The sequence below is a fragment of the Gopherus evgoodei genome, chromosome 12, assembly GCF_007399415.2.
Source record: "Gopherus evgoodei ecotype Sinaloan lineage chromosome 12, rGopEvg1_v1.p, whole genome shotgun sequence".
NCBI classification, from domain to species: domain Eukaryota; kingdom Metazoa; phylum Chordata; order Testudines; family Testudinidae; genus Gopherus; species Gopherus evgoodei.
Window position 1 is genome coordinate 40,954,717 of NC_044333.1, and position 26,645 is coordinate 40,981,361.

Genomic DNA, 26,645 nt, shown 5'->3' on the forward strand with positions numbered 1-26,645 from the left:
GCAGCAGAGGAGGGGCCGAGGCGGGCGGGCTCCATGTCGCGGCGGGCGCTGCGCAGGCTGCGGGGGGAGCAGCGGGGCCAGGAGCCCCTGGAGCCGGGCGGGCTGCGGCTGGGCCCCGAGGGGGCGGGGGAGGAGCCGGGCCGCGGCAGGAGGGGGCCGGAGCGGGGCGGGGTCAGCAACCTGTACGAGCTGGTGAGGAGCCGGGCGGGGCCGGCGGGGGGACCGGGCGGGGGGGCCGGAGCGGGGCGGGGGCCGGTGGAAGGACCGGGCGGGGGCCGGCGGAAGGGCCGGCGAGGGGGGCCGGAGAGGGGCGGGGCCGGCGGAAGGACCGGGCGGGGGCCGGAGAGGGGCGGGGCCGGCGAGGGGGGCCGGAGAGGGGCTGGGCCGGCGGAAGGACCGGGCGGGGGCCGGAGAGGGGCGGGGCCGGCGGAAGGACCGGGCGGGGGGGCCGGAGAGGGGCGGGGCCGGCGGAAGGACCGGGCGGGGGGGCCGGAGAGGGGCGGGGCCGGCGGAAGGGCCGGCGAGGGGGGCCGGAGCGGGGCGGGGTCGGACCGGCGGAAGGACCGGGCGGGGGGCCGGAGAGGGGCGGGGCCGGCGGAAGGACCGGGCGGCTGACCGGTGACAGTGCTGGGGGTCCTAGCAGTGCCGCTTGCCCCAGGCGAGGAGCCGGCCCGGGCTGTAATGCCACAAGCTGCCGCCGTTAGCCCGGAGTTGCCCGGTGGGGGAGGGGGCACCGGCGGACCCGGCATAGAGGGCAGGGATGTCATGCCAGGCCAGCCCCCACTCCTTAGCTGTCTCCAGCTCTGGGGCTGCCGGGGGGCTCCTCAGCCCTTTGCTGGCAGGGGATGGACCGGGTGGCTGGATCCCCGCATTTCTCCAGCAGTGACCGAGTCGGGGGTCGGGCTGTGAGAGCTTGTGCTGCTGGCCCTGCCGGCCCCTGGCTCACCCGTGGTCACTCACGACAACTGCGTGGTGCCAGCATCCCAGGTACCAGCCTGGAAGTGCAGCTGGGTGGCCGGTATCTTCCCAACCCCCCTGGTAGGCATACAGCCGTCCAGGCTGAGCCCTGCTGTTCACTTCTCATTTGCCTTGGAGCCTCAGTTCTGGTCCAGGTTCCCATTGCGCCAGGCGCTGTACAAATAGAGAACAAAACCATGGCCCCTGGATGAGACAAAAGAGAACAGATGGACAGGCAGACAGGGAGTAAGGAAACAAGGAGACAACCTTGGTAAGCATGACAGGCTCTGATCTCAGCAGCCAAACTGCTGTCAGGTTTCTTGCAGGGTTCTGGTGAGTGGCCAACTTGAGCTCCTGTCACGCTGGCAGGGTTTTTCTCTCTCTTTCTGTAAATGTGAGTAAAATGCAGATCCCTGCTCCTGGTGTGCAGCTTTGTGCTGGTGGGAGCCAAGGCAGTGCAGACTCATCCAAGTATCCATCCCACTGTTCTCCCCAGATTCCTGAACCTTGTACCCCTGTCTGCGCAGATAACCAATGAAGAATTGGAGGATGATCTGGAATCCAAGGAGGAGAGAGCAGAGTCCAGACTGAATGAGCAAGATGGTCCAGGGAACAATGAAGAAGCTGAAACTGGTGAGCCAGAGAGTGATGGGCAGAGAGCTGGAGAAGACACTCAACAGCAGGACCAGACAGTGACCAAACTGCAGGTACCTATGAATGCTCAGCAATATCCACACCCGCTAGGGATTGATCATAATTATGAAGAGTTTTCTTACTCCCTCTTCGTACTGGCAGCGGTAGCTCTGTGCCTTACTGGGTTAGTGCATCAGTCTGTGACCTCTGGGGACCAGAATTCAAACAAGTGAAAATACCGGTTACAACTGAGATGCCATTTGTCCACCTCCCCAAAGCACTGCATACCTGGCCTGACTGACGGTGTGAGGTCTAGGGTTGGGATAGCAGTATTGGGAGTGAGGTGCCTGGGCAGAGTGGTCTGTTGGGAAAGCAGTGGAATACCTGGATCAGGATATGGTGATCAGCTGTGAAGAGAAAGTTACTGTAGTAGTTACCTGAGGTAAGTGGCTTGTGCCATTCTTACTAGTTCTATATTTTCATAAGCACTAAATTAATGTAAAATGTATGAAAGGGAAAAAAATCCCTGGTAGCTTGAAATAGAAATTGTCCTTTTCCCCTCCTTTGGACACCTGAATTAGTTGTTGGGTTGCTTACAAGGACGGGTCTGTTGTCTTAACAAAGTACAGTGAAGCATTTGCTTTGAAGATGCACGTACGCAGAATTACATGAAGATTTCAAATGGGTACAAGGGAATGCGGATTAAATACTGGGTTTTGGGGGGCTTGACAGTAGTGCTTTGTTGTTGGGGTTTTTTATTTTTGGTTTTAGTTTAAGAAAAGTGAGGGGGATTAACAGGGTCATGGCTGAAGTTGAAAAGCAGTCTCACTGTTGTATGCTGTGGGAGAAGCTCACAAGAGAAGGGGAAAGTTAGTTAAGTTAGTTCCAAATTGCAAAAACTACATGATCTCTCAGAGGTGGTGGTTGTGGAGCGCTGCCTAAGCCGTGGATACATCTCCAGATGCAATATCTGTGTGGCGCCAGTAATCCTGGGACTGAGTTTTAGCTCTGTGTCCCTTGGGAAAAGAGTACACCTGTCTGCCTTGTTGGATAAGACTAGGCAGCAATAAGTAGCCTAAGTAGTTGTACCTAGACGGAGTGGAGAGCCCAGAACCCCTGTGATGTTTTCAGCCAGCTGTATGTTTCTGGGCTAATGAGTGATTTTTCAGATTCCCTGGTAACATTTCTTTTGTTTAGTCTGTCCTTTTAATTACCACTGAGACTTGGGGGAACAAAGGGAGGTTAAAACAACTTCCTCCAATCCTGAAGAAACTAAAATATTTCTTGCTTGATCTTGTATTGAATAATCAGTCCCAGTCACTGGTATGAGAATACTGCAGTTTGCATTTGACCCCTTAAGGCTGGGAATCGATGGTTGAAGCGTTTTGTGACCTCTTGCCCTCACCCTTCCCTAATCTTGTTCCTTGTTTCAAGTGTGTCAGGAATGGCTCTTTCCTAGGTCAAGCCCATGGCAGCAGCCTGTGTTCCTGCTGGAAATGCCACCTCTACCTTCCTTGCTGCCTCCCTCCCATGCACTCACTGGTGCCTGTTGCATTTATCTCCATAGCCTGTATCAGCTAACAAGCCACGGAAGAAAAAAAAGAAACGGAAGAACAAGAGAACTGCAGCTGGCGAGACTCTGGTATGTCTGCCTCAGATCTGGGATTCAGCCCCACTCTCTTCCTTCTCTCCAGGCTCGGAAGGCCCCCACCAGCGGTCACCCACCTTTGTGAAGTGTTTTGAGATCCACGCACAGAAAGTGCTACGTAGTATGTTGTACTGATTTATTTGGAGGCTGCGATTCCTATTTCATAGCCTGCGTTCATGTCCTCAGAGCTCAGCTGCAGGTTATTAAAGCTGGAACCTTCAAACCAGCATCTTCCATCTTACTGACTTTTGTGGTGTGGGAGGATCCTCTGGGATCTTGCTTTTTGTGCCCCTCCCTTTATTGTTTCCCATATCCTCCCAGGTCCTGCAGAACACGGACTCTTCCTGCTAGGCAGGGCCAGACACTGCTCTCTCTAGCTGCCAGCGCTCCAGTCGCTGGCAAGAGGGCTCACTTGAGAGCAACGCTGGTGCGCTGTCCTCTCGCCTTGCCAGGCCTGGACACTCATCCCCTGCATAGCGGCACATTGCCATCACTGTATTCATGCCAGTTTGACTACTAGTAGCAAAAGCGCCACCAAGAGCGGTGGCTGGTGCCGATTATAGTGCCAGCAAGTGGTTTTGGGACTTGTCCTTGTCAAGTGTCCTGTCCATGCAGTGGTGAATGTGTGTGTGGCTAGGGTGGGGGAAGGGCACAAATTTTGAGTCTGACTAAACTGTTTCCTCCTAAGGAAATGTGTAGGCTTTGCTCTGGGCGGAATCAGGAGCCCTGTCCCATGTGTGTCCAACGCATTGTTTGTGTAATTGACATCAAGGGACTGGCTGTGATCCTTGCAGTACGCAGTACTTCGGGGAGAGGACAGTGTTCCTGTCTGACACAGGCGCTGAGGGCTGACTGTTGTTAGTAGTCAATGTTTACGTAGCACTGTAATTTTTCATGGTGCTTTTGAGTTTTTAAAAAACTTAATAGTTGTGGCACCCAAGAGCTTATAATCTAAATCAGACAAATATAGAACATGGAAATAAAATCATTGGGGAGGGGCAGCCAAGGGTTAAAAACGTACAAACTCAAACTTGTAAACACTAAGGCCAGGAGGGACCATTCTGATCATCCAGTCTGACCTGCATAGCACAGGCCAGAGAATCTCCCCCAGTGACTCCTGCACTGAACCCAATAACTTGTGACGGAGTTAGAGCACTTGGTTTAGCCCGACAGCCAGTTTTGAGTCAAAGGCTAATGATGGTGAAAATAGCACGAGTCATCATGTAATGGACGAACAGCAAGGCAAATGGGGACGAGCAGCCAGCCCAAAATGGGACTTTGTACAGAAAGGCAGGAGTGATGTGTTCTCATGCGGGCTGGGGTGAGACCGATCCTTTAATGGGTGTGATGTCTTTGCATGGTGCCTTAAGGAAGACGACGACCTGGAAGACATTGACAGCATTCTGGAGAAAATGGAGGATTCCAGTGGGCTGTCGTATGAAACTAAGAGTGGTGTAATCGCAGACAGTCGGCCTCTGCTCTACGTAGAGCACAGGTAATGTGCATCACTGTCTGTCTTTCTCTGAGCGCGTAGGGACCTCCTGTCCCAAGGGAGCTTTGGAGTCTTGCTGTAAAGTGCTCTCTCTGGCTTTGAGTTGGGACCATGCTGGAAAGGTGCTGCTGTGTTGATAAGTGAGGGCGGCTCTAATCTGACCACGTGTTGCTTCAGTTGAAAGGCTGAGTTATTGGTAGTGCTTTTGGTGTTCCTCGTCCCAGTACAGAGGTGCCTCTGAAGAGCTGCTGAAACCTTGCAGGGTAAAGCACCAAAACCAGATTAAACTGGGCAGATAATTTATACCTTGCAGCAGCATCCAGACAGGTTATAATCCTCCTCATTCCAGCAGCACTCAGGCTGCGTCTATACCACTAAAGCCTCCCGGCTGTAAGGCGCACAGTGGAGCTGCTCTTTGTTGGCAGGAGAGAGCTCTCCCACGACACACTAAAACCATCCCCAGCCAGGGGCAGTACATTTCTCCGCACCGGCGCTTTTCATCAGTAAAGCTTTTGTCGGCCAGAGGGGTGTGTTTTTCACACCCTCGAGCAACAGAAGTTTTACTGGTGAAAGTGCAGTGTAGACACAGCCTCTATGCCAAGCACAGCATGGTCCATCCTCTGCGTGGGCCTGTATGGTACCGTCATGGCCTCACAGAGCTAATACCACCAGCAGTGAACTTGTCCACATGTGACCACCACCAAACTGGCTCACCCACTGATCTCAGCAAAAAACTGAGGAATGAAATGGCCTCAGACACTAGAGGTGTCCTGCCTCAACCTGGCCATACCCTACTCTACACTCGCCAGCGTGTTGTGGATGGAGCCAGTCACTGGATCCCATGTGCTTCCAAGCCAGCTGGGTCAGTGGAGTCAAGTCACTGTTTCTAGCCCTGGGACCATCGGGCATGCTCCCAGCTTCTGACCTCTTGTCTGACACCCCTCTTCGGGACATGGGTGCTACTGTCCAGAGCCTGAACCCAGCGTCTGAGACCTGCTGAGCCCTCCCAGTCACTGACACGCCTTCAGAGTTCCCCTGACCAACTGTGGACACGTTGGGCTTCGAGTTGAATCCCTTTGAGGACAGCATAGCACACAAGCTTACCCAGGGAATTTTGTAGCTGCAGTGACTTCACCCTTAAAACACTTGAGTTACAGATCTAGGAAAACAATGAAAGTCCTAAGATGCCTCTCCACTGGTCTGTGCTCACCCTTGTGCGTCCAAGGTTTCTCAGACCTCTCTCTGTTGCAAGTCCTTATGTGTGGTGCTGGTCAGCTCCCTGCAGAGCAGAAGTACCCTGTGCTTAGGGCCTCTCTGAGCCATGTGCTCAGGCCAAGAAGCTACAGACCCACCAGGTGCTGGCCCCTCTCCCTTGACCTCCTGTGTAGAAATGGGGATGGGCCAGTCATGGGCAGTCGAGTTGTTGGCCCCATAGTATTAGTCCATCAGCCCGGTGTGTCACACCTTTCCAGGTCAGGGAGTTGGCTGGAATGCAGGACTGGGGGTTGGTTTTGGGTGTGTCCAGGGTGGTGCAGTCACTGCCAGCGTTTCCACACACACATCATGATAGAATTTGTAATTTGACTCAGGCACTACTGTGTCATGTGTCTCTTCCAGGCAGTGGGGTTGCTTGCCCATGCAGAATCTGCTGTGTGGATAGAGCACTTGTTCTCCAGGTCTGATAGATGCCTGTTTCCAGCAATTAATTCCAAAGTGTGTACACAGTTTGGAAACTGGAGTCCTTTGTTTTTCTATTTAGGATCAAGCATAAGTATCCATAAAGCAGCCTGGAACAGAGGGTTCTCTACTGATGCTTTATAGAGTGTAAATTACTCTAAAGTTTAGACTAATTACACCAGTTGCCCTAGAGAGGGCAGCAGTATTATTCCGTGACTGAACATAGTCTTTGAAATGTGGCTATGATCCCTGTAGAATAACTGGTTGAATCTGAATCTTGAAACATCCTTGCATGGTTCCTAGCTTTGGGGTGTCAGATCACTGATCTGGGCATCAGTGCAGGAGTTTGAAAACAGGCGACTTCAGTATTGGTCAGATGGGTTGAACACTGCTTCAGAAAAGCTTGCTCTGGGATTAATTCTTGGTAGTTTTCCTCACCTGTATCTTACATTTTCCAGAAACTTGAATCCGGAGACTGAGCTGAAGAGGTACTTTGGGGCTCGGGCTGTTCTTGGCGATCAGAGGTGAGACCAGAGTTGCAATATTAACTATATTTTCAAAGCATGGGTCAGTCTCTCTCCATGTCCAGCGGTACCATAGACTGTACCTCCAACCCTTTTCCTAGACGGGCAGTCTAGAGAGAGTGCCCACAGGCATATTGTTCATACCCCTGTTCCAGGGCTCCTCTCTTACTTACAAGTGACCCTGAGGGTGGCAGAAATAATCATTTTTTTAAAAGTGAAACACTAGATGTTTGGGTGGAGGAAGGCAAGACTTCATCCAGAGTCACACCACATCCTTGGTTTTGTTCCATGATTTTCCTCCTCATTAGTGTTACCTGCACTTCTAAAGCACTGTCCATGTTCCGTGTCATTATGGGGCCCTCATATTTTTCTTTATCAGTTCTTGCTGCTGTAGAATCTCTGCAATTTTGTGGAGTGGGGTCTGAGTGGCCCAATCTCTGCAGCTGGTCTCAGATACGCTTGTGTGCTGTAGACCCAGGGAAGCTGTCCAGCTGTTGCCTCTGCATGTGCTGTACTTGTGCAGGTCTCATTACTGGCACTGTCTCTGCAAATGAGAAGCTGATACCCTTGCTTCAAAGAGCTTGCCCTCTGGTTGAGACATACGCAGTACAGTAGGAGCGCAAGTTCAAAGCAATGGTGCTGATAGCTGGAGAGGCCATCTCTGAGGGGCTCTATGGAAGAAGGATGCTCGCTAAGAAGGAAGTTGAAGGCAGAGCAGAGGTGACAAGTGCAAGGGAAGAGGGAGACGTTTCCAAGTGTAGAGGGTTGACTGTGTTCCTGGAAAGTAGCCGAGGTTTCTTAGCTCCTTCTTATCACTGATCCTATAAACGTCTTGTGAGTCCAGCCAGGAGTTTGAGACCCACTGCATGGGTCCTGGGGCGAAGGTTGGATTGGACCCACAGTCGGGATGGTTCTATGAACTGGGAGTGGGAAACTATTCCGGGGCAGGAGAGAAACTGACAGAAAGTGGGAGCTGGGGAAGGGAATCAGTGGAGCAGAGAGGCTGACAGGCCAAAGCCTAGGTGGAAGCTGGCATGCAGCCATGCAGAGCCTCGAAGGGACACCTGAGAATGTTCAGCTTGATAAAAGACCATGGAGGGATTTGATTAATTTCCTAGTGCTGCAGTCAGATGAGATGTTGAATCTCTTTGTCCCAAATCCAAGTGCTAGAGAGCTATCATCCACTTCCCATCCCCGTGCTTAGCTTTGGTCCTGTTCCATAGTGAATGGTCCAGTAAATAGAAGCTATAATGTAGTGTTTGGTTCCCACAGGCCACGGCAGAGGCAGCGTCCGTACATTCGCAGCACATGGCTGACTGCTCCCAAGAACACCTGGCCACGCTACAGCAAAACAGGCGAGTTCTCCCCTGCGTTCGGGTGAGCTGTCAGTCTCTCTGCCTAGTCCATGGGAGCACAGAGTTCCAACCCTCTGTTTGAAACATGCCTCCACTTCCTGGGTCCACCCGTGTGGCCATTACTAGAGCCTGGATACTGTGCAGAGTGCAGCCTGTTGTATAAGCTGCCACGGCCTTGCTCCCCTCCACTGCTAGAGCAAGCAGCGCTGTTTGTCAGCGTTGGGGCTTGCCCCTCCTGCTCCACTGCAAAGAGGCCTCCGAGGGCTCTCAAGTGTCTTCCTGTGGATGGCCATGCTGGCTGATCAGAGGCATGGCCGGGAGGGCCAGTCTGCTGGGGGTTTTGGAAATGGTGCGGGGAGGAACTTGGAAGCATTTGCCTTAAGGGGAGATCACCTCAATGAGCTCTGAATGCATAGCTAGTCTGAAAAGAGTCCTGTTGTGGCCCCAGTGATGTGAACAGGCTTCCTTCACCCCGCTGCTACCAGTCTGCGCAGACAGGGAGAAGAGCTCATTCCTGCTGGCTGGCAGAAGCTGCCTCTCTCTTCCTGAGGGAGCAACGGCTGTCCATGTGCACCCCTAGGCATTGCCATGAGGCTTCTGGAGACAGGAAGAGGAGTCCAGCACTTCACCTTTGAGCACCATCGAGAGTACCAGCAAGTGCAGTTCAGGTTCCTGGATGCAGTAGAGTCTCTGGACCCAAACAACATTGTGGTATGTCATGAAACAGGGATGCCTAGAGCGTAGCCACCAGGCCAGGTGCGGCCGGTGGAACTGTCCAGTGCCACCTGCACCCTGTTACCTTAATTGTGGATGTGTGACGTGATGAGTAAAAGGCCCAGCCTTCATTTTATTGAGCTAAGCAGCTTGGCGCTCTAGTCTCCTGTGTGCCCGCAGCTCGGCTCAAGATCGGGCTGGGCAAACTTTTTGGCCCAAGGGCCACATCTGGGTATGGAAATTGTATGGCGGGCTATGAATGCTCACGAAATTGGGGCTGGGGTGCAGGAGGGGGTGAGGGCTCTGGCTGTGGGTGTGGGGGCTGGGGTGGGGCCAGAAATGAGGAGTTCAGGGTGTGGGAGGGGGCTCCAGACTGGGGCAGGGTGTTGAGGTGTGTGGGGGGGAGTGAGGGCTCTGGGGTGGGGCTGGGGATGAGGGGCTTGGGGTGTAGGAGGTTGCTCCAGGCTGGGACTGAGGAGTTTGGGGGGCGGATTAGGGCTGGAGAAGGGGGTTGGGCATGGGAGGGGCTCAGGGGTGCAGGCTCCAGGCAGTGCTTACCTCAAGCAGTTCCCAGAAGCAGTGGCATGTCCCCTCTCCGGCTCCTATGCGGAGGCACAGCCAAGTGTGTCTGCACACTGCCCCGTCCGCAGCCACCGCCACTGCAGCTCCCATTGGCCACAGTTCCTGGTGAATGGGAGCTGCGGGGGCGGCGCTTGGGGCGGGGGCAGCATGCAGAACCCCCTAGCTGCCCCTCCGTGTAGGAGGAGCCAGAGGGGAAAATGCCACTGCTTCCGGGAGCTTGAGGGCTGGATTAAATCGGCTGGCGGATTGGATGTGGCCTGCTCGCTGTAGTTTGCCCACCCCAGCTTAAGATGGAGTATTACTTGATGAGTTGTGCTCTGCTGCTCGCTGCTCCAGTCAGGCAGATGAGGTGTGGGCTGGGGGCTCCTGGCAAGTTGCCCGCATGTCCCTGGGCAGAGTTGAAGCCCTGTGATTAAGAGAGTGGATGGCTCTGCCTGGAGCATTCGTTCCAGGAAGCCGTTGAGAACAGACCTCCCGAATAAAGCTCTGTTGTCTTCACTCTTCAGCTGGGAAAGTCAAAAATACTGCACAGTGGAAAGTGACCTTTAAGGGCAGGGTCTAAAATAACAGCTATTTTGTTTATAAACTAACTTGTATGGAAGAAAAAAATGGGTAGCCTTCTCTTGGTATGTTAGCAGAAAAATCCCTGCCTTGAAGTGTTGTTGAGTGTGTCCAAGCTAGTGAAAGCAGATAGCACCATTTATAGCACACAGTAACGAGATTACACTGGAAGTGTTCCGGTATAATTGAAACATGTTTTCTCTGAAACCCCTGCCCCAAAGGAGCACAAATGTATGCGCTTAAGAGACTTGTTTTAGAGGGGCCATTGTCCAGTAAATAAGGTTCCTTCTGATTCTCTAATGGATCCTCGTTTTCATCTCCCTTCTCTTCCTTGTCCTCTGATCATAATGGCTGTTCTCCTGAGCTTGACAACTCTGCTTATTAATCAGCCCCCAGGATCACTGGGAAATGGTGCCAGGTGCTTCCTCCCTAGGTGTGCTCAACTTGAGAGCAAGAAGTCTGGGCCTGGGACAGATCTGGGTCTCCCATGTAGCAGTGCAGAGCCTGCCATGTAACATGTTCTAGTCCTCTACCCGCCCAATTGCGCAGTGCCGTTTTAGAGTCGGGACGGTAGGTATCTTTCCTACCACTTTCTTCTCTTCCATCTTGTCAGCTGAACCAAGGTGAAATTTAACAGGACTGGGGTGGTTCATAATCCCAAAATATCTCTGTTTACGTGTGACATTTGTGATGCCTGCAGAATCTTAGGCACCGCATCTAACCTGATCCCATAGAAAAAACATTATTTGTGTAGGTCCTATTAACAGTGAAACTTTTCAGTTCTCAGCAGTGGAGTAACTGGCTTTCATGGGAGAACCCTTTAAATATTTAGTGATAGGAGCAATTTCTCCCATTGGATTGACACTGGGCATTCTGTTACTATGGCAACTGGGGCCATGTGAGTATCTAGAACACTGAGAGCTCAAAACAAGGAGTGTGTAAGGGGCATCTAGTCGAACGCTGCAGCCGTTATGTGCCCAACAATAATTCATGCAGCCTTGACCATTCACATCCTACCGAGGTGGGAACACTGGGCAGAACACTAGGCTTTTTCCCCCTTTGTGAAAAGCAGAATTGCATCTCCCACAGATGGACACGGGTTTTGTGTGCTGTCTCAAGGGGCTACCCCAACCCTACTCTGTAGTATCAGCACCGAGTGCCATGTGATGGCCTGGGATCTGATCCCATTACCTTCAAACCTGGAGGCGGGTGTGCGACCAGCTGAGCCTCTCTGCCACCTCCATAAGATTAATTATCTGGTTCCCAAGTCACTGCGCAGCGTTTGCCATCCTGCTGCCCTCGCAGCGTGTGACTGCCAAGGTCCCATGCACAAAGAAGCAGCGTGTTGTGTAAAGACTTAATCCAGCCCAGCCCACTTCTGTCTGCCTATAGCTTTTGCTCCAGATGAACCCATACCATGTGGACTCGCTGCTGCAGCTCAGTGAGGTGTGTCGAATGCAGGAGGATCAGGAGATGGCCCGAGATCTTGTAGGTGAGAACTGGGAGTGAGGAACAAGTGTGCCAGTGGGCAGGTGGCGTGGGACTGCACTGCCGCGTGCCTTGGCAGTCCTCATGGGTAGCGCCGCAGCAGCTGAGAGAGAGGATCTCTACATTCCCTTACGACGTCTGTGATTTGGTTACTTATGCCAAGGTAGGCGAGATTGTGGCTTTCCAGTTTTTCTCTTTGGGGTTGTGACTGCCAATCTCTCCTTGTCTCCTAGCTCATACAGCTCTTCCCAAAGAGTGGGTGAGCACCACAAGTACTCAGCCACGAGCCATCCAGCTAGTTCCCTACGTTCACTGGGGAGTGAGGAAATTCAGGGCGTCTTGCCATATCCCAGTGTGACAGAGGACAACTGCTCAGCCCCTGCTACTAGAGGTTGTATAGGAAGAACCCAGTGTAGGAAATAGCATTTGAGCTCTGCAATGTAGTTACCATTTCTCATTAGAAGCTGACTCTTCACACCCCCTTAGAGCTTGTCTACATGACTAGTTAGTGTGCAGCAAGCCAGGATGTGAATCTACAGCGCACCAGCCTGTCACTCAGTCATATCCCAGGTGGGTGCTGGTCAGTCGGAGGAGCAGGGTTTGACTAGACAGAGACCTTTGAGGATGGCAGAGGGCGAAGGGGGACTCTTGGAGAACCAGCCTCTCCAGAAAGCTCTGAGGAGGCTGGATTGTGATTTTCAGTGGATAGAAAATGTAGCTGTCAAAAGGTCAGAGGGTCCAGCAACGCTCCTGGGTTCTGGCCTGAAGCTAGTGGATCTGTATGGGTTGAGCCCTGGGAAACACGTCTGACCTTAGCACATTTCTGAAGTGTAACGGTGCCAGTTCTAAGCCCTTCGTTAGGAATGCAAGGTCAGTGTACCGAGACCTTGCTGTGGGAGTCAGGGTCACTGCTGAGTCATGCTGGTAGGCAGGTCCAGCGAGGACAGAGGAGCTCTTAGACGGGAAGCTCAGGGAGGCAGTTTATACTGAGTTCTCTGCTCTGCTGTCCTGTTACCAATAAAACCGAACCTCAGAAAGGGGCAATAACTGAAGGTCCATGTGTGCCGCTGAGAGTATGTCAGGGACTCTGTCTGGTCCTGGGATGCCTGAGGGCTTGTCTACATCACAAAGTTGCAGCGCTGGTGAGGGGGTTACAGCGCTGCAACACATCTGTTTGCAGCGCTGGCCGTACTCCCGTTTTGTCTCGGGTGTAGAGGATCCAGCGCTGGTGATCCAACGCTGGTAATCAAGTGTAGACACTTACCAGCGCTTTTCTTGACCTCCGTGGAATAAGCAGGTATCCCAGCATACCTGAGGAAGCCTCTGGTAATCAAGCTGGTCTCCTTCCCCGGTTTGCTCTCGCGTTCCCCGAACCTCCGTGCAAGCAGGTCTCCTTCCCTGCGGTTTGCAGGGGGGTTCGGGGAACGCGAGAGCAAACCGTGGCGAAGCTGGTCTCCTTCCCCGGTTTGCTCTCGCGTTCCCCGAACCCCCCTTGAAGCCGCCCAACAGCGCTGCAGTATGGCCACATCTAACACCACTTGCAGCGCTGGTTGCTGTAAGTGTGGCCACTCTGCAGCGCTGGCCCTATACAGCTGTACTAATACAGCTGTAACAACCAGCGCTGCAAAATTTTAGATGTAGACATACCCTGAGTCTCAGCCTCGTGGAAAAGAGAGCGCTGGGTGTGAGCCGCAGAGCCAGACACGTCCACATAACGACAGAGTCAGTGGTGAGCCGGGGCAGTGCTGGGAAACCAGCATTGGGTTGCTGCCGATTGGAAGGTATCGGATGGAGGCGATGGCAGGCCCCACAGGCTAGAACAGAATCTGTAGTTTTGAATCCCAAGATAGCTGTGCAGGTGGCTCATCCTTGAGCCCTGATCCCAGGCCTCCTCCTGATGAATTTTTGTTCAAAATCTTATTACCCGAAACATAGAACTGGGGAAAGGTGGCTTGCCCACAGTCCTCTGTACAGGACAGATCCATCCGGGAGGACATGTTCCACTTGAGTAACTGGGTCTCTGCTGAGATTGCCAAGCTAGTCATTGGTGTGACTGTGGCGCTTGCTAGGAAACGCAGATAGCATGGTCCATGGGCTGTAGGCCCCGAGCAGCCATTTGTCAGTGGTGTCTGGGGACTGGATTTGACTGTCGGATTGGGAAGTGGGGATGAGGTGTGGCGGTGCCCCTAATAATGCTTGTGTTGTGTGCAGAGCGAGCGCTGTACAGTCTGGAGTGTGCGTTTCACCCTGTGTTCAGTCTCACCAGTGGAACCTGCAGGCTTGATTACCGGAGACCCGAGAACAGGTGGGGACCTCCCAGCCCCTCTCTTCTGTTTGTGGTGTTGGGATGGGGAAATGAGATTCAGCCTAGAGGTGGTTCTGATGTGCTGTTCACCCTTATTTAATGTCCAGCTAATCAGAGCCCCAGCTTCTGCACCTGGGCAGGAAATCCATCAGGAAACAGCAGACGGGTGCAGAACCTGCTTGCCCCTCTGTACCTTGAATTTGCATGTGCTTTCAGTTCCAACTTGATGTGAGACTTCTTTTTGTCACAATTCGGGTGCTTCTCCAACTCTGACATTAGCACCCACCCACCCCTGCAGTTCGCCAACATCTGTAACTTGAAAGCCATGAGGCACTCGTGGCAGCTGCTGTGGATGAGATGCATGTCTGTTGTAAGCCTGTGCAGTCAAATTGGAATAGAATCCCTGACTCCCTCTCCAGTCTTCCAGATCCCCTGGCCCCAGCTCTGTAACATCCACACACTAAAGTATCTTCCTAGGGAGTACAGCCTGAGTTAGGATCCCCCAGCTCATCCCATTCAATACAAACCAGCAGCTCAAGATGGAGACATGGACCAGTTCCTGGAAAGAGGAGTCAGGACCTGGCTGTCCACATTCCTTCCTAGAAGTCTTGTGCTAGATCCAGATACATAGATCTGCCCTTGGCATCCTGGGCAGCAGGGTTCAGGCCAGTGTTTCCCCTGTTCAGAATTAGAAGGGTGATGTGCTTCTTTTCCACCCATATATTTTTCAGCATGTTTCTGCTTTGGCCTTTGCAGAGCTTTCTACCTGTCTCTCTTCAAACACATGATCTTCCTGGAGAAGAGAGGCTGTCCCCGTACTGCCCTGGAGTTCTGCAAACTTATCCTGAGGTAAAGAGCAGGGATGGGTCCTTCTGGTTTGGGTTCCCTTGAGGGAGTGTGTGCAGAAACCATACGGCATCCCCATTGGGCTGGAGCTGAGGTTTCTGGTTGCTCGTAGTGCAGGCTCCAAACACTGCATGGGCCTTGTCTGCAGCACGCTTGGTAAAATTTCTCACCATTGCAAGTCCATCAGTGCCCAAAGGCCCTGGTGTAGACAGAGCCTGATCGGTTCCATGGGGGCAGGTATTGGGCAGAAAGGAATTTCTCCTGCCTCACTGCTCTGGTGCTGCTTTTGACAAGATGGAGGGAGGCTGGGTAGCCTAGGCATGGCCATGGAGTGCAGTGCAGGCTGTGGCTGATGTTTCGCCCTGTGGCCTGGGTGATCAGATCAAGGTGGAGCCTTGCACACCGGGACCTGTCGTCCCAATGGGCTGCCCGTGAGTCTGGCTACAGTCTGCCCTGACTGAGTGCTCAGCCTCCTGGCCACTAGCAGTGAGCTCCCATGGAAAGTGCACATCACCCCCATGCAGGAACCAGAGATCAGGGTTCGGGTGTGACTCTGCCAGCTGCCCGGGCTGTCTCTGGACTCTGAGACAATCGGCACATTTGGCTGTTCCATAGCTTCTGAGGCCAGAAGGGACCTTTGTGATCATCTAGGCTGACCTGCATAACGGCATAGAATTTCCTTGAATTACTTCCTGCTTCAAGTGCAATAGCCGGTGTTGAACTAGTTCAGTGTTTCTCAGTCTTTTTGATACCAGGGACTGGCTTGCTGCCTTCCTAAGCTGTGTCAAGGAGATCTCAGGACTGGGACTGGTCCACAGACCGGTCATTGAGAAACACAAAGCTAGAGCAGAGCAGTTTACACCTCACCTTTAGCATTTACTGGAAATTGTGCTCTGTACCTGTACTTTCACTGCAGGCAGCTTGGACTCCCTTTTGGGCAGGATCCCTCTGTCCCCCTCTAGGGCCGTAGACTTATTCTGTATTTGCCTGGCCCTCTGCTTCCCGGCCCTGTGCTTCCTAGCCCTGGCTAGACGCTTCCTTGCCTGAGTGGCCTTATTGTCCTGCCATGTGGCAGTGATTGTCCTTCCCTCATTGGCGCCATCCCACAAACTCTGACCAGTTTGGGGGCATAACAGGTTGAGTCTTAACCCAGCAGTCCGGTCTGATTTTGAGCGAGTAACTCTACTGTGAGTTTTTGTAATGCTGCTCTTCTGGTTTGTCCCTTCCCCCTCTCCTAGCCTTGATCCGGAGAATGACCCGCTGTGTGTACTGCTGCTAATTGATTTGCTCTCGCTCCGAGCTAGAGAATACGCCTTCCTGACACGCATGTTCCAAGAGTGGGAGGTGAGTTGGCAGCAGGCTCCCCTGGCAGGAGCAGATTCCTGAGGCTCCATACCCTTTGGTGACCTGTCTCTGTGAGCGCTGGGCTGAGAAGGGAGGGCCGCTGCACCATGGGGGGTGAGGGCCAGGCCGCTTGTACCATAAGATACCAGGCTTGGCTCTCTTGAACTGGGGGTTCTGAGTGCTGTATAAGCAATTGTGTGAGTTTGGTATCACTTTGTCCATTGTACACACATGCACACTGAGGCACAGAATGGGAAGTAATTCTCCAGAAGTTATGCAGTGAGAAGTGGCACCCACAGGAGTGTAACCTAGCAGTCTTGGGACTAGCACCATGTTGTTGTTGCTTGGGAAATCTGTTTTTCATCTTCAGGGTCACCGGAACTTGTCCCAGCTCCCAAACTTTGCGTTCTCGGTTCCGCTGGCGTATTTCCTTCTGAGCCAGCAGGAAGAGCTCTCGGAAGCGGAGCTCAGCCAGGCATGGGAGAGAGCTGCCCACCTTCTCCAGCACGCGCTGATCATGTTCCCGAGCGGTAAGTATGGTGGCAGACAGCCCCAGAATGTTCGGTTTAGGATTTATCCACAAAAACAATGGCCAAATTCTCGGTGACTGAAGGCAGACTTTGTATTCCTATAATGGAGCAAACGGCACTGCCTTTTCTCAGTACAGAGATGTGGTTCTCAGACGCAGTGCAGCACAGTCACTCAGCTCGAGGTGGAGTGCTGCATGTTAGTGGAGGCCTTTAGTGCAAGTGGTGAGTCCCAGCTGATGGTGAATGTGGCTTTATGCCACATGCATCATATGACAGCGGGGCTATTCAAAGACTGTAGAACTTTATGGGCAATATTTGGCACCCTCAGCCTTCAATATGTCAGAAAGGGGTCAGTAACTGTCCATGTCTTCTCCCTACCTCTATGCTATTCTCCTCCGAGCTTGCACAGCACTCGGTGCCTCTCCCCCATGTATAAACATACACATCACATGCACACAGGTTGGGAGGCAGGGGCACAGATTCTGAGTCATCACAGGAAGATGCTTTGATCCAAGTAGAGCAGATTTACTGTCTGCTCTTTATCTCTGTTCTCCCTCCGAGGCACCATTACACTTTAGATGCTCTGTCTGTGGCTTCTATCACTGTCACTTTCATCCAGCTGATGCTGCTGTCCCAGAAACGAGCCATGTAGTGCCTCTGGGCCAGGAAGGGACATAGTTACAAGAACTGATTTGCCTTTGTAGGCAGGAATATCCAGCTCTCCCTGAACAAAGGGGTCCAGTTTGTGTTGACTCTTGACATAACCCATCCTTTCTGCTCCTGGTCATGAGGATGAAAATAAAACCTGTATTCAAGTTCAAAGACTGGCAGTGTTAATTTCACAACATTGTACCTTGTTCCTATTGGCATTTTATTAAATGTTTATGCAGAGCTCTGGACAGTGATTTAAAAAAAAACCTTGAAACATGTTATATAGCAGATGGAGCATGCTATGTGAACAAAGGTCCTATTTCTGCTGTCTGTTAAATATAAGAAACATGCAACAAAATCTTCAGCCATAAAATTGCAAATCATCTTCTTCCTGTGTCTGGTGCTTGAGGCCTTGTTTACACTTACGAAGGGATGGACGCACGGCGATGGATGCATTAGCAGTCTATGCAGCGGGTCTAGTGAAGACCCGCTAAATTGCCTGCAGATCGCTCTCCCGTCGACTCCTGTACTCCACCGAACGAGAAGAGTAAGGGGCATTGATGGAAGATGCTCTCCCAGTGACATAATGAAGTGTGGACCCCGCGGTAAGCAGATCTAAGCTACGTCGACTTGAGTTACGCTACTAACGTAACTCAGATTGCGCAGCTTAGATCGGCTTTTCCCTGTAGTGTAGACATGGCCTGATTTGAGGAAAGCACCTGCTTTCCCCAGCTGGCCTTTGTCCCACTTCTAGGAGCTCTTTGCAACCACGGCACTGGTGACCTGGTAGCTCTGGCAGTCCCTGTCTGTGGTGAAGGCGTCACTGATTTTCTCTTGCAGTTCTCATGCCATTGCTGGATCACTGTAGCGTGCAGCCAGACTCCAGGGTCACTTCGCATTCTTTTTTTGGACTCCAAGCTCAGATAAGGTGAGATCTGCCCAAACTTTTCAACAGAAGGAGTCAAAGTTTCACCTTGCAGCTTTGGCGGGTTTCTCAGCTCATTCTGCTGTCTGCATTTCCAGGAACTGAGGAGAGGAGGGTTGCTTGTCCCAGCAGGGAGTGGGAGGGGGAGAGAGGGCTGTTTGCTCATGGGAGACACTTGGGTAGCAGGCTGCTGGGGACCCATAGGAGAACCCAGACAGATAGTGCCAAGTAGAAACACCCAGCTTAATATAGGTAGGCCATAAGTTCATCTTGGGCCTTGCAAGTGTCTGTCCCTGCTGCAGCAGACACTAGTGTGTGCATGTGACCAGGGCAGGCTGTCTCCCTCCTGGTCCTTGTCTGGCTCAGGGGGTTCTGTACCCTATGATCATCTGACTGCCTGGCACTCTGGGAAAGGTGAGGCACTTTCTCACCCTCTCCCTGTCCGGGCTGTTTTGGGAACACCACTCAGTCATTCGAGACACAATAAGCTGGTGGATGCTGGTGCAAATAGCAGACATGGGAGATTGCAGCTCATTGTTCAGTGTGAAAATCTGAGACAGGTCTCGGTGTGGGCTGGGGTGAGCAGTGCCAGCTGTGTTCTAACACTCTGTGTCCCACAGCCAGCCTCCTGCCTTGAACCAGCTGGTCTCCCTGTACGTAGGAAGGACTCACTCCCTGTGGAAGGACCCTGCCATCATGGCCTGGCTGGAAACCAATGTTCATGAAGTGTTACGGAGGGTGGACACGAGTGAGCCAGTGGTGGAGGAGTTTGCACAGAAGTGAGTACAGCTGGCTGAGGCCGACCGCCCTTCCGTACCAGATAACCTAGAACCTTCGCCGTTAGAGGTGGAGGAACTGAGATGCTCTGATGAGGGGGGATCTAGATCTCAATAAAAGAACCTTGTTGGTCTTGGACCCTATCCCAGGCATTTCCCAGCCAGGCCCAGAATGCTGCATGCAGTCTGGCTTGTAGAACTGCACTGCACAATCAGTCTGGATCTAACCACGCCAGGGATAAGGTGCTGTTCCCTGTGCCCCTTGGAACTTGCCTCTGAGCTGTGGAGGAGTTCTGTGCCAAACTGCCGATCGCCAAGGGGGCTGCCGTTCTGGGGTCAGGCATGTTCTCCTCCATCTCTTGGCCTCTCACAGTTAGTTCTCTTCCCCTTTCACTGACCCCCAACCCATGCCTTGGTCTCGTGGCTTCTCTCTCCCTCACAGCTGTGATTCCCATTTATCTGCAGCAGTTTCAGGCTAGATTGTGCCTCGTTTGCAGAATGAGTGGGACTTACTTTGTCCCTAGTCTGTCTCAACAGTGAGACTGAGGTACTGGCGTTGATAGCCCAGTGCTGTCAGGCTACTTTTGTACCGTGTATGCAGTGCACGAGTGAGCTGCCCAGTGTCATTACAAATTTCAGCATGAACGCCACAGAATGGCTTGTTTCTCTGTCCTGTGGGGTTCCCTGGGCTGCTTCCCAACTGTCACATACCGCTACGGGTTAAAGCACCCTTCACCAAAGAGGAAATTCTCCCCTCCCACCCCACCCCCCCGTTAGGGGTAGCATGTGTTGCAAAGGTATAAATCCTTTGAGCTGTACAGATGTTTGTCTGGATCCCCAGTGTCCCAGCATTAGCCTATTGGCAGCTGTGTCGTCATGCTGGAAGCGCACTTCTCTAGAGTTGACGGCTGTACATCTTGTTGGACAAACAAAGCTGCACTGCACTGGGGTTATTAAACGTGTTTATTACAGTGGTGCCTGTGGCCAGCTAAGAAGGGGGCCCCCGTATCCGAGATGCTGGACAAACACTGGAGCAGCCAGTCCTTGTCCTGCAGAGTCTGCAACCTACAAACCCCAGACAGACCTGGGGGTGGGAAGGAGTATGTGCAGGAAGAGTGAGCAGTCAATGGCCTCTAGGATCCCTGATTTTTGTGGGGTTAATTAGAGTGGTCAACTGAAGGGAAAGAGAAGTGAAGGCAGAGGAGAACACCACCTGGGTCCTAGTGCCCTCCAGGGGTGGGGTCATCTCCCCTGATGGTCTGGGGGAGGGATGGCCCCATTTTAGGCATTTGGCCTAGTTGCTTCTGCAGGTGCTCCCACTGGTGGGAAAAGCTTTGTGGCCAGGAAGGTGAAGTGTTAGTGAGATAGGAGCCAGCGTGGAGGTGAGCTGCAAGTCTGGGGTTCTCAAACTTCATTGCACTGTGACAACAAAAATTACTATACGACCCCAGGAGGGGGAACTGAAGCCTGAGCCCGCCCAAGCCCCAGTGCCTTGTGGGGGGGGGAACCAAAGCCCCATCGCTCTGGACAGGGTGGCCAAAGCCCAAGGGCTTCAGCCCAGGCTGGGGGGCCTGTAAGTTGAGCCCCGCTGCCCAGGGTTGAAGTCCTCGGGCCTCAGCGAGTCTAAGCCAGCCCTGACGATCCCATTAAAACCCGCAGTTTGAGAATCACTGTATCTGTGGCCCAGTAGAAGGTCCCATTCTTTGCTTTCCTCACTCTGCCCTGGCTGTCAGCAGGGCCTTGGAATGAACCTGAAAAGCAGGTGGATTTCCTACTAGCAAAGACTGTCTGTGTAGGCCGCTCCCCCCTTGGCAGGGAATGACCAGGCCAGCTGTGGGGAGCTCTGACTTTGTCACACTGCTGAGGGCAGGGATGTGCTCTTCATAGACTGACTTGAGAGGCAGAGGCGAGTGAGGTGTGGATGGGGTGAGGGCTTTGAAGTAGGGATTGGCTTGCCAGGTCCGTGGAATGCAGTGGGGGCTGGGGCTGTTTGGGCATCTCAGCAGCATTCTTTCGAGGCTGCTTGGATCCCTTGGGGTACATCTACACTACCCACCAGATCGGCAGGTAGTGATTGATCTATTGGGGATCGATTTATCAATCTAATGTAGATGCGATAAAATCGATCCCCGATTGCTCTGCCGTCAACTCCAGAACTTCACCGCGGCGACCCCGAAGTGGAGTCAACGGGGAAGCGGCAGCAGTCGACTTGCCCCTGTCCTCACGGCCAGGTAAATCGACCTAAGATACACTGAATTCAGCTGCGGGTAGAGGTTCTCAGACTTCTGTACTAGTGACCCCTTTCCCACAGCAAATCTCTGAGTGCGACCCCCCCCCCCATACATTAAAAACACTTGTTTATGTATTTAACGCCATTGTAAATGCTGGAGGCAAAGCGGGGTTTGGGGTGGAGGCTGACAGCTCGTGACCTCCCTGAGGGGTCCCAACCCCCACTTTGAGAAGCCCTGAGCTACGTTCTTCGCATAGCTGAAGTTGTGTATCTTAGATTGACCCCCCCCCGCCAGTGTAGACCTAGCCTTGGTGTGGTGGGCCCGCAGGAGAGCACCACCCGGCAGTCTGGCTGCTCTCACCGGCACATGGGCAGCCACTGAATGCCAGGCGAGGGAGGGGCTGATCAGCGTGGCACATCCCGTAGGAGATTGGGCTGAAGCTGATGCTGCCCAGGGAATGCAAACCTCGTGAGTGCTGTAGTGCATTGTGGGGTGCATCAGTGAGACCCTTCCCTGTCTGCCCTTAGGCGCAAGGTGCGGTACCAGAGTGCCCCCAGAAACATCTCTCGCCATGTGATTCTCTCGGAGCTGAAAGAAGCCACGGCAGCATTGCCCCTGGTGAGTAAAAATGGGGCATTGTGCCCAGTGTCACGCATGCTTCACGGCCCCCCACGTGCTCCCCTCCCCCGTCCCCGGCCATGTCAGACCAAGCCCAGTGGGGCTCTTCAACAGAGACTGACATAGCACCTCCTCCTGTGGTCTACTGTACGTCTCTGCCTTCCCACTGCTTCACTGCCTTTGGGGCACCCACAGAGAACCCCTCCTTTGGTTGCTGGGTGTTCTGGGCCAGGCAGGGTGCTGCAGCAGGCAAGGGGAAAGCCAAGCCGAAAATAGGTCCCAGGCTTAGTAGTGTCACAAACAAATAGCAGTGGAAACGCCTCAGCCCATTGCACCAAGGCACTAGTGCGTGTTCCTCAGACTGCCTCGTCCCAGGGCTGGAAATGGGTGTGCTGCAAGTCTTTGGTCGTGTGGATATTTTTTTAATTTGTTACTAAGGTACCATCCACGCATACAACAGCAAGAATCAGTTTCACACATACAGAATGGGAAGAGACTGTCTAGGAAGGAATATGGCAGAAAGAGATCTAGGGGTCATAGTGGACCACAAGCTTAATATGAGTCAACAGTGTGATACTGTTGCAAAAAAAGCAAACGTGATTCTGGGATGCATTAACAGGTGTGTTGTAAACAAGACACGAGAAGTCATTCTTCCACTTTACTCTGTGCTGGTCAGGCCTCAACTGGAGTATTGTGTCCAGTTCTGGGCACCGCATTTCAAGAAAGATGTGGAGAAATTGGAGAGGGTCCAGAGAAGAGCAACGAGAATGATTAAAGGTCTTGAGAACATGACCTATGAAGGAAGGCTGAAGGAATTGGGTTTGTTTAGTTTGGAAAAGAGAAGACTGAGAGGGGACATGATAGCAGTTTTCAGGTATCTAAAAGGGTGTCATCAGGAGGAGGGAGAAAACTTGTTCACCTTAGCCTCCAATGATAGAACAAGAAGCAATGGGCTTAAACTGCAGCAAGGGAGATTTAGGTTGGGCATTAGGAAAAAGTTCCTAACTGTCAGGGTAGTTAAACACTGGAATAGATTGCCTAGGGAAGTTGTGGAATCTCCATCTCTGGAGATATTTAAGAGTAGGTTAGATAAATGTCTATTAGGGATGGTCTAGACAGTATTTGGTCCTGCCATGAGGGCAGGGGACTGGACTCGATGACCTCTCGAGGTCCCTTCCAGTCCTTGAGTCTGAGTCTATGAGCACATGGTGTCCTGGGACACTAACCAGACTTGTCCTGCTATGCCTAGGGACAACTGGGGCCATGACAAGGCTGCTGTGATGGTCTTAATGCTACATGGGGCTGTGTGCCAGCGGGGACTTATTGTCCTAGGTCAGTTGTGTGCCTTCTCTGCCCCTGCTGCATGACACTGATGCTCCATTAGACAGCAGGCATGAGAAGGTAGCCGTGTTCTGACAGGTCTGATTTTCCTCCCTCTTTTTGAAGGAAGTGACATCCCAGCCCCTAATGGGGTTTGACCCCCTACCTCCCTTGGACTCCATCACTTCCTATACAAGACCGGAAAGGTACTTCTCCACTTCGGATTCATGTTTGTCTGCACAGCTCAGCTATTTGCTTTAATAAGTGCCCAGCCACACAGTGGGATGGACGCTAACGAACCATTCTCAGGGCTTGGAGTTAAATCTTTCTCCATCTGAGAACAGTGAACCATTGGTTTGACATATGGCACTCAGTCAGGTATATGAACCGTACAGACGGGTTGTGTCTTGCCACTTTTGTGGGGTGGTAGCTGACTGTGAGTCGCCATCTGAGACAGTCTGCAGAGGCCACTCAGTATTAGCAAACAGAACAGGAGGACTTGTGGCACCTTAGAGACTAACACGTGTATTTGAGCATAAGCTTTCGTGAGCTACAGCCCACTTCATCAGATGCATGCAGTGAAGTACAGTAGGCAGGGCCGGTGCAAGGATATTTCACATCCTAGGCGAAACTTCTACCTTGCGTCCTCCCCCTCCCCCCCCGTGCCCCCACCCTGAGGTGCCCCCCTTGCGGCAGCTCTTCCCTCCCCGCCCTGAGGCACCCCCCACACCCCAGCTCACCCCTACTACAAGCATGAGCACCTCGAGCACGCCGTGGCTGCTTCCCTTCTCCCGCCTCTTAGGCTTGCGGTGCCTAAGCTGATTGGCACTGCAAGCCTGCGAGGCAGGAGAAGGGAAGCAGCCACGGCGTGCTCGGGGAGGAGGCCGGGCGGGGAGTTCCCCTGCATGCCGCCCCACCACCCCCTTACTTGCTGCAGGCAGCCCTCCCCGCGCTCCCCTTCCCAGCTCCCTCCGCCTAAATGCTAGCAGCAACCAGCGTAGCTGAAGATCCAGCCGCCGCAGTCACTGCCAAAGAAAATGGCGCCCCCCCCCCCCAAAATGCCAGTAGGCGGTCGCTAAATGGTTGGGAAGATACGGATGTCTGCATCTATCTATATCTTCCTACTGTATTTTCCACTCCATGCATCCGATGAAGTGGGCTGTAGCCCATGAAAACTTATGCCCAAATAAATTTGTTAGTCTCTAAGGTGCCACAAGTACTCCTGTTCTTTTTGCGGATAACGGCTGCTACACTGAAACCTGTCAGTATTAGCACTGCTTCAAAATGTCACTTTGCACCGACCTCTCTGAATGAGGCTGGGATCCCCTCTGGGTGGGGTTTAGGCTAGATGCCATGACGGCTGTCTGTTTGGTATCATGCACGTTGCAAAGGTTGCAGGAATCTGACCAGAGCCTGCATCCCTGTGGAAATGCTTCTGCCTGGAGCGGAGACTCGCTAAACTGGGGGTGATGGAGTCCAGACAAAGCTGAATCTCCAGCATTTTGCTTCAGATAACCCTAGCCCAACCTGGCTCTGGGCTCACGGAAAACTGTACGTTGCTAAAGAACAAAGTGCAATTGTACAGGAGTTGGGGGTCTTCATGCAAGGCTGGGATGAGTGTGGGAGAGTCAAATACAACTGTCCTTTGTTTCACTGAATGGGATTGTTTGGGTTTTTCTTTTCCAGGATGACTCAGCCATCCAATGAAAGCACTTTATCTCTCTTCTTTCGATCATTTTTGCCAAATTTTACCTTACAGGTATGTTAAATGAATCTATAACTGCTGCACATGTGTTCTAGCATGTGCATGGAATTCCACACCGAACCTTCCAACCCAGCATTGTATTGTGCATGCAAGCAACCCATTGCGCTGTAAGCTGGAGGTTGCATGTGGAACTACCACAGTTAAACACACAATTTCAGAATGTAATTCAGTCTGTGTTCACAGATACAAACACAGGGAGGATTTTGACCTGGGAAAAGACTTGTCTTCCTAAGTTGCAAAAAGCCTTTTCATCCAATGTATCCTGGAACAGCTACATTTCATGTCTTGTCAGTCAATTAAATCTGAAGGCAGCAGTTTGAGTTCTCACCCTTTTTAAGGTCTGTTTGCATGCAGCACGTGTGTGGGAATCTTCTTTTCCTTCAGTGCATCCAAGTATTCTCCTCCCTGTGGCTGGTGAAGAGAGTATTCAGACAAGAATCATTTAAAGACAGCCTGCTTCCATTCACCAGGAAAGCTGGGTGCCGCAGCAGCAGTCAGATTAGCAGCATAACTACCATCTAATCCGAGAAACAAGGAGGCCGAGTCTCTGTTCATGTTGAAATTTGAACTGCAAGCTGCACTAATTCTATAAAATTGCTTGGGTTTTTGAAGCGAAATCCAGAACTGTTCAGCTTACAGATCTTACCGCTTTGCTGGCAGAGCATGTGAATAGCTGTAACTAGCATCGTATGTGTGGATGCTGCATCCAGATTTCAGTGCTGAATTTACGACAAAATGTAACTGCACACCTGCTCCTGTGTGTTCAGGTGCTTTTTGTGTTAAAAACTGGCAGAGCCCAGTCTCGGTGGTAACTATTCATAGGCAAGGCTGGGTGTTTGAGTTCCACCATATCAATTAGTCCCCTGCAGTTGGGGGAAGACGGCAGCTCCCTTTCTGAAGCTGAACGGTCCCTTTTTCTAACCACTGTGTAATTAAACCAGCGGAAGGAATTGTGCACCCTTTCTGGAATGTTCGGAGCGTGAAATTGAGTTTATAATAACAAGCTTTGTTCCCTCAACTATAGCAGTTGCTTTAATACCTTGTGGCTTCAAAGCGCTTCCTCAGTGCTTCATAACCATTATAGAGCAAAGCTCACAACATTTGTCCTCCTTCATGCTCAGATGGGGGAAACTGAGACACAGAGAGGGGAAATGACTTGTCATTCAGAAATAGACGTCACATCTCCTGATTCACAGGCCTGTGCTTTGACCGTGCTTGCTTTCCCGAAGTGGTCTAAAATTCTGACACTCTCTTTCTCAAAAGCTGCCCAGGGGTCAAGTGCACATCTGAAATGATTAACTCATATTGCAAGTCATTCACTGATCTTATGCCCCAGGGCAACCTGAAATATGAATGCCCTGATTCTTGTGGGTTTAAAGGCCAAGCCATTTTGAGCAGTTCAGCACTGGGGCTCTCGGTCTCCCTGTTCTCACTATGTGCCTTGCGCTGTGTTGCAGGGGGAGGTCAGACAAGATGGAGCTGAAGAGGCTGGAGCTGGGCAGGATCTAAACCAGGGTGTGAACAGGCTAATGGCAGCCATGCGGGACATGCTGGCGAATATCCAGTTCCAGGAGCCTCCGCGAGACGAAAACCCCGATGGAGACGCGGACTGGGACTGAAACCAGACCAAGCCCCGTCCCCACGCCGTGCTATGTAATTATGTTCCTGATTGCACCACCAGCATAATAAAGAGTCACACAGAG

At 52.3% G+C, this 26,645-nt stretch overlaps 1 protein-coding gene and 1 long non-coding RNA gene across 2 annotated transcripts; both read left to right on the forward strand.

Moving 5' to 3' along the window:
- The first annotated feature begins 115 nt into the window (after positions 1-115).
- On the forward strand, positions 116-26,645 carry TCF25 (transcription factor 25). The gene is made up of 19 exons (XM_030581153.1): positions 116-192; positions 1,485-1,664; positions 3,158-3,232; positions 4,609-4,733; positions 6,866-6,931; positions 8,204-8,286; positions 8,867-8,997; positions 11,536-11,635; positions 13,843-13,936; positions 14,693-14,785; positions 16,021-16,126; positions 16,497-16,656; positions 18,148-18,235; positions 18,853-19,011; positions 21,120-21,239; positions 21,767-21,857; positions 23,304-23,383; positions 24,864-24,936; positions 26,400-26,645. Exons 4-19 carry the CDS (start codon positions 4,651-4,653, stop codon positions 26,559-26,561), a joined length of 1,689 nt encoding a protein of 562 aa, XP_030437013.1. The 5' UTR covers positions 116-192; positions 1,485-1,664; positions 3,158-3,232; positions 4,609-4,650; the 3' UTR covers positions 26,562-26,645.
- Positions 3,239-4,517, forward strand: LOC115660149. Its single transcript, XR_004002756.1, has 2 exons — positions 3,239-4,057; positions 4,104-4,517. It is a non-coding gene; the product is annotated as an uncharacterized LOC115660149 (long non-coding RNA).

Coding starts and splice junctions, on each gene's coding strand:
- TCF25 (XM_030581153.1), top strand. CDS start 4,651: ATGGAGGATTCCAGTGGGCTGTCGTATGAAACTAAGAGTGGTGTAATC. Junction 8,287..8,866: donor GCCACGCTACAGCAAAACAG/GCGAGTTCTCCC, acceptor GTGCACCCCTAG/GCATTGCCATGAGGCTTCTG. Junction 18,236..18,852: donor GGACTCCAAGCTCAGATAAG/GTGAGATCTGCC, acceptor TGTGTCCCACAG/CCAGCCTCCTGCCTTGAACC.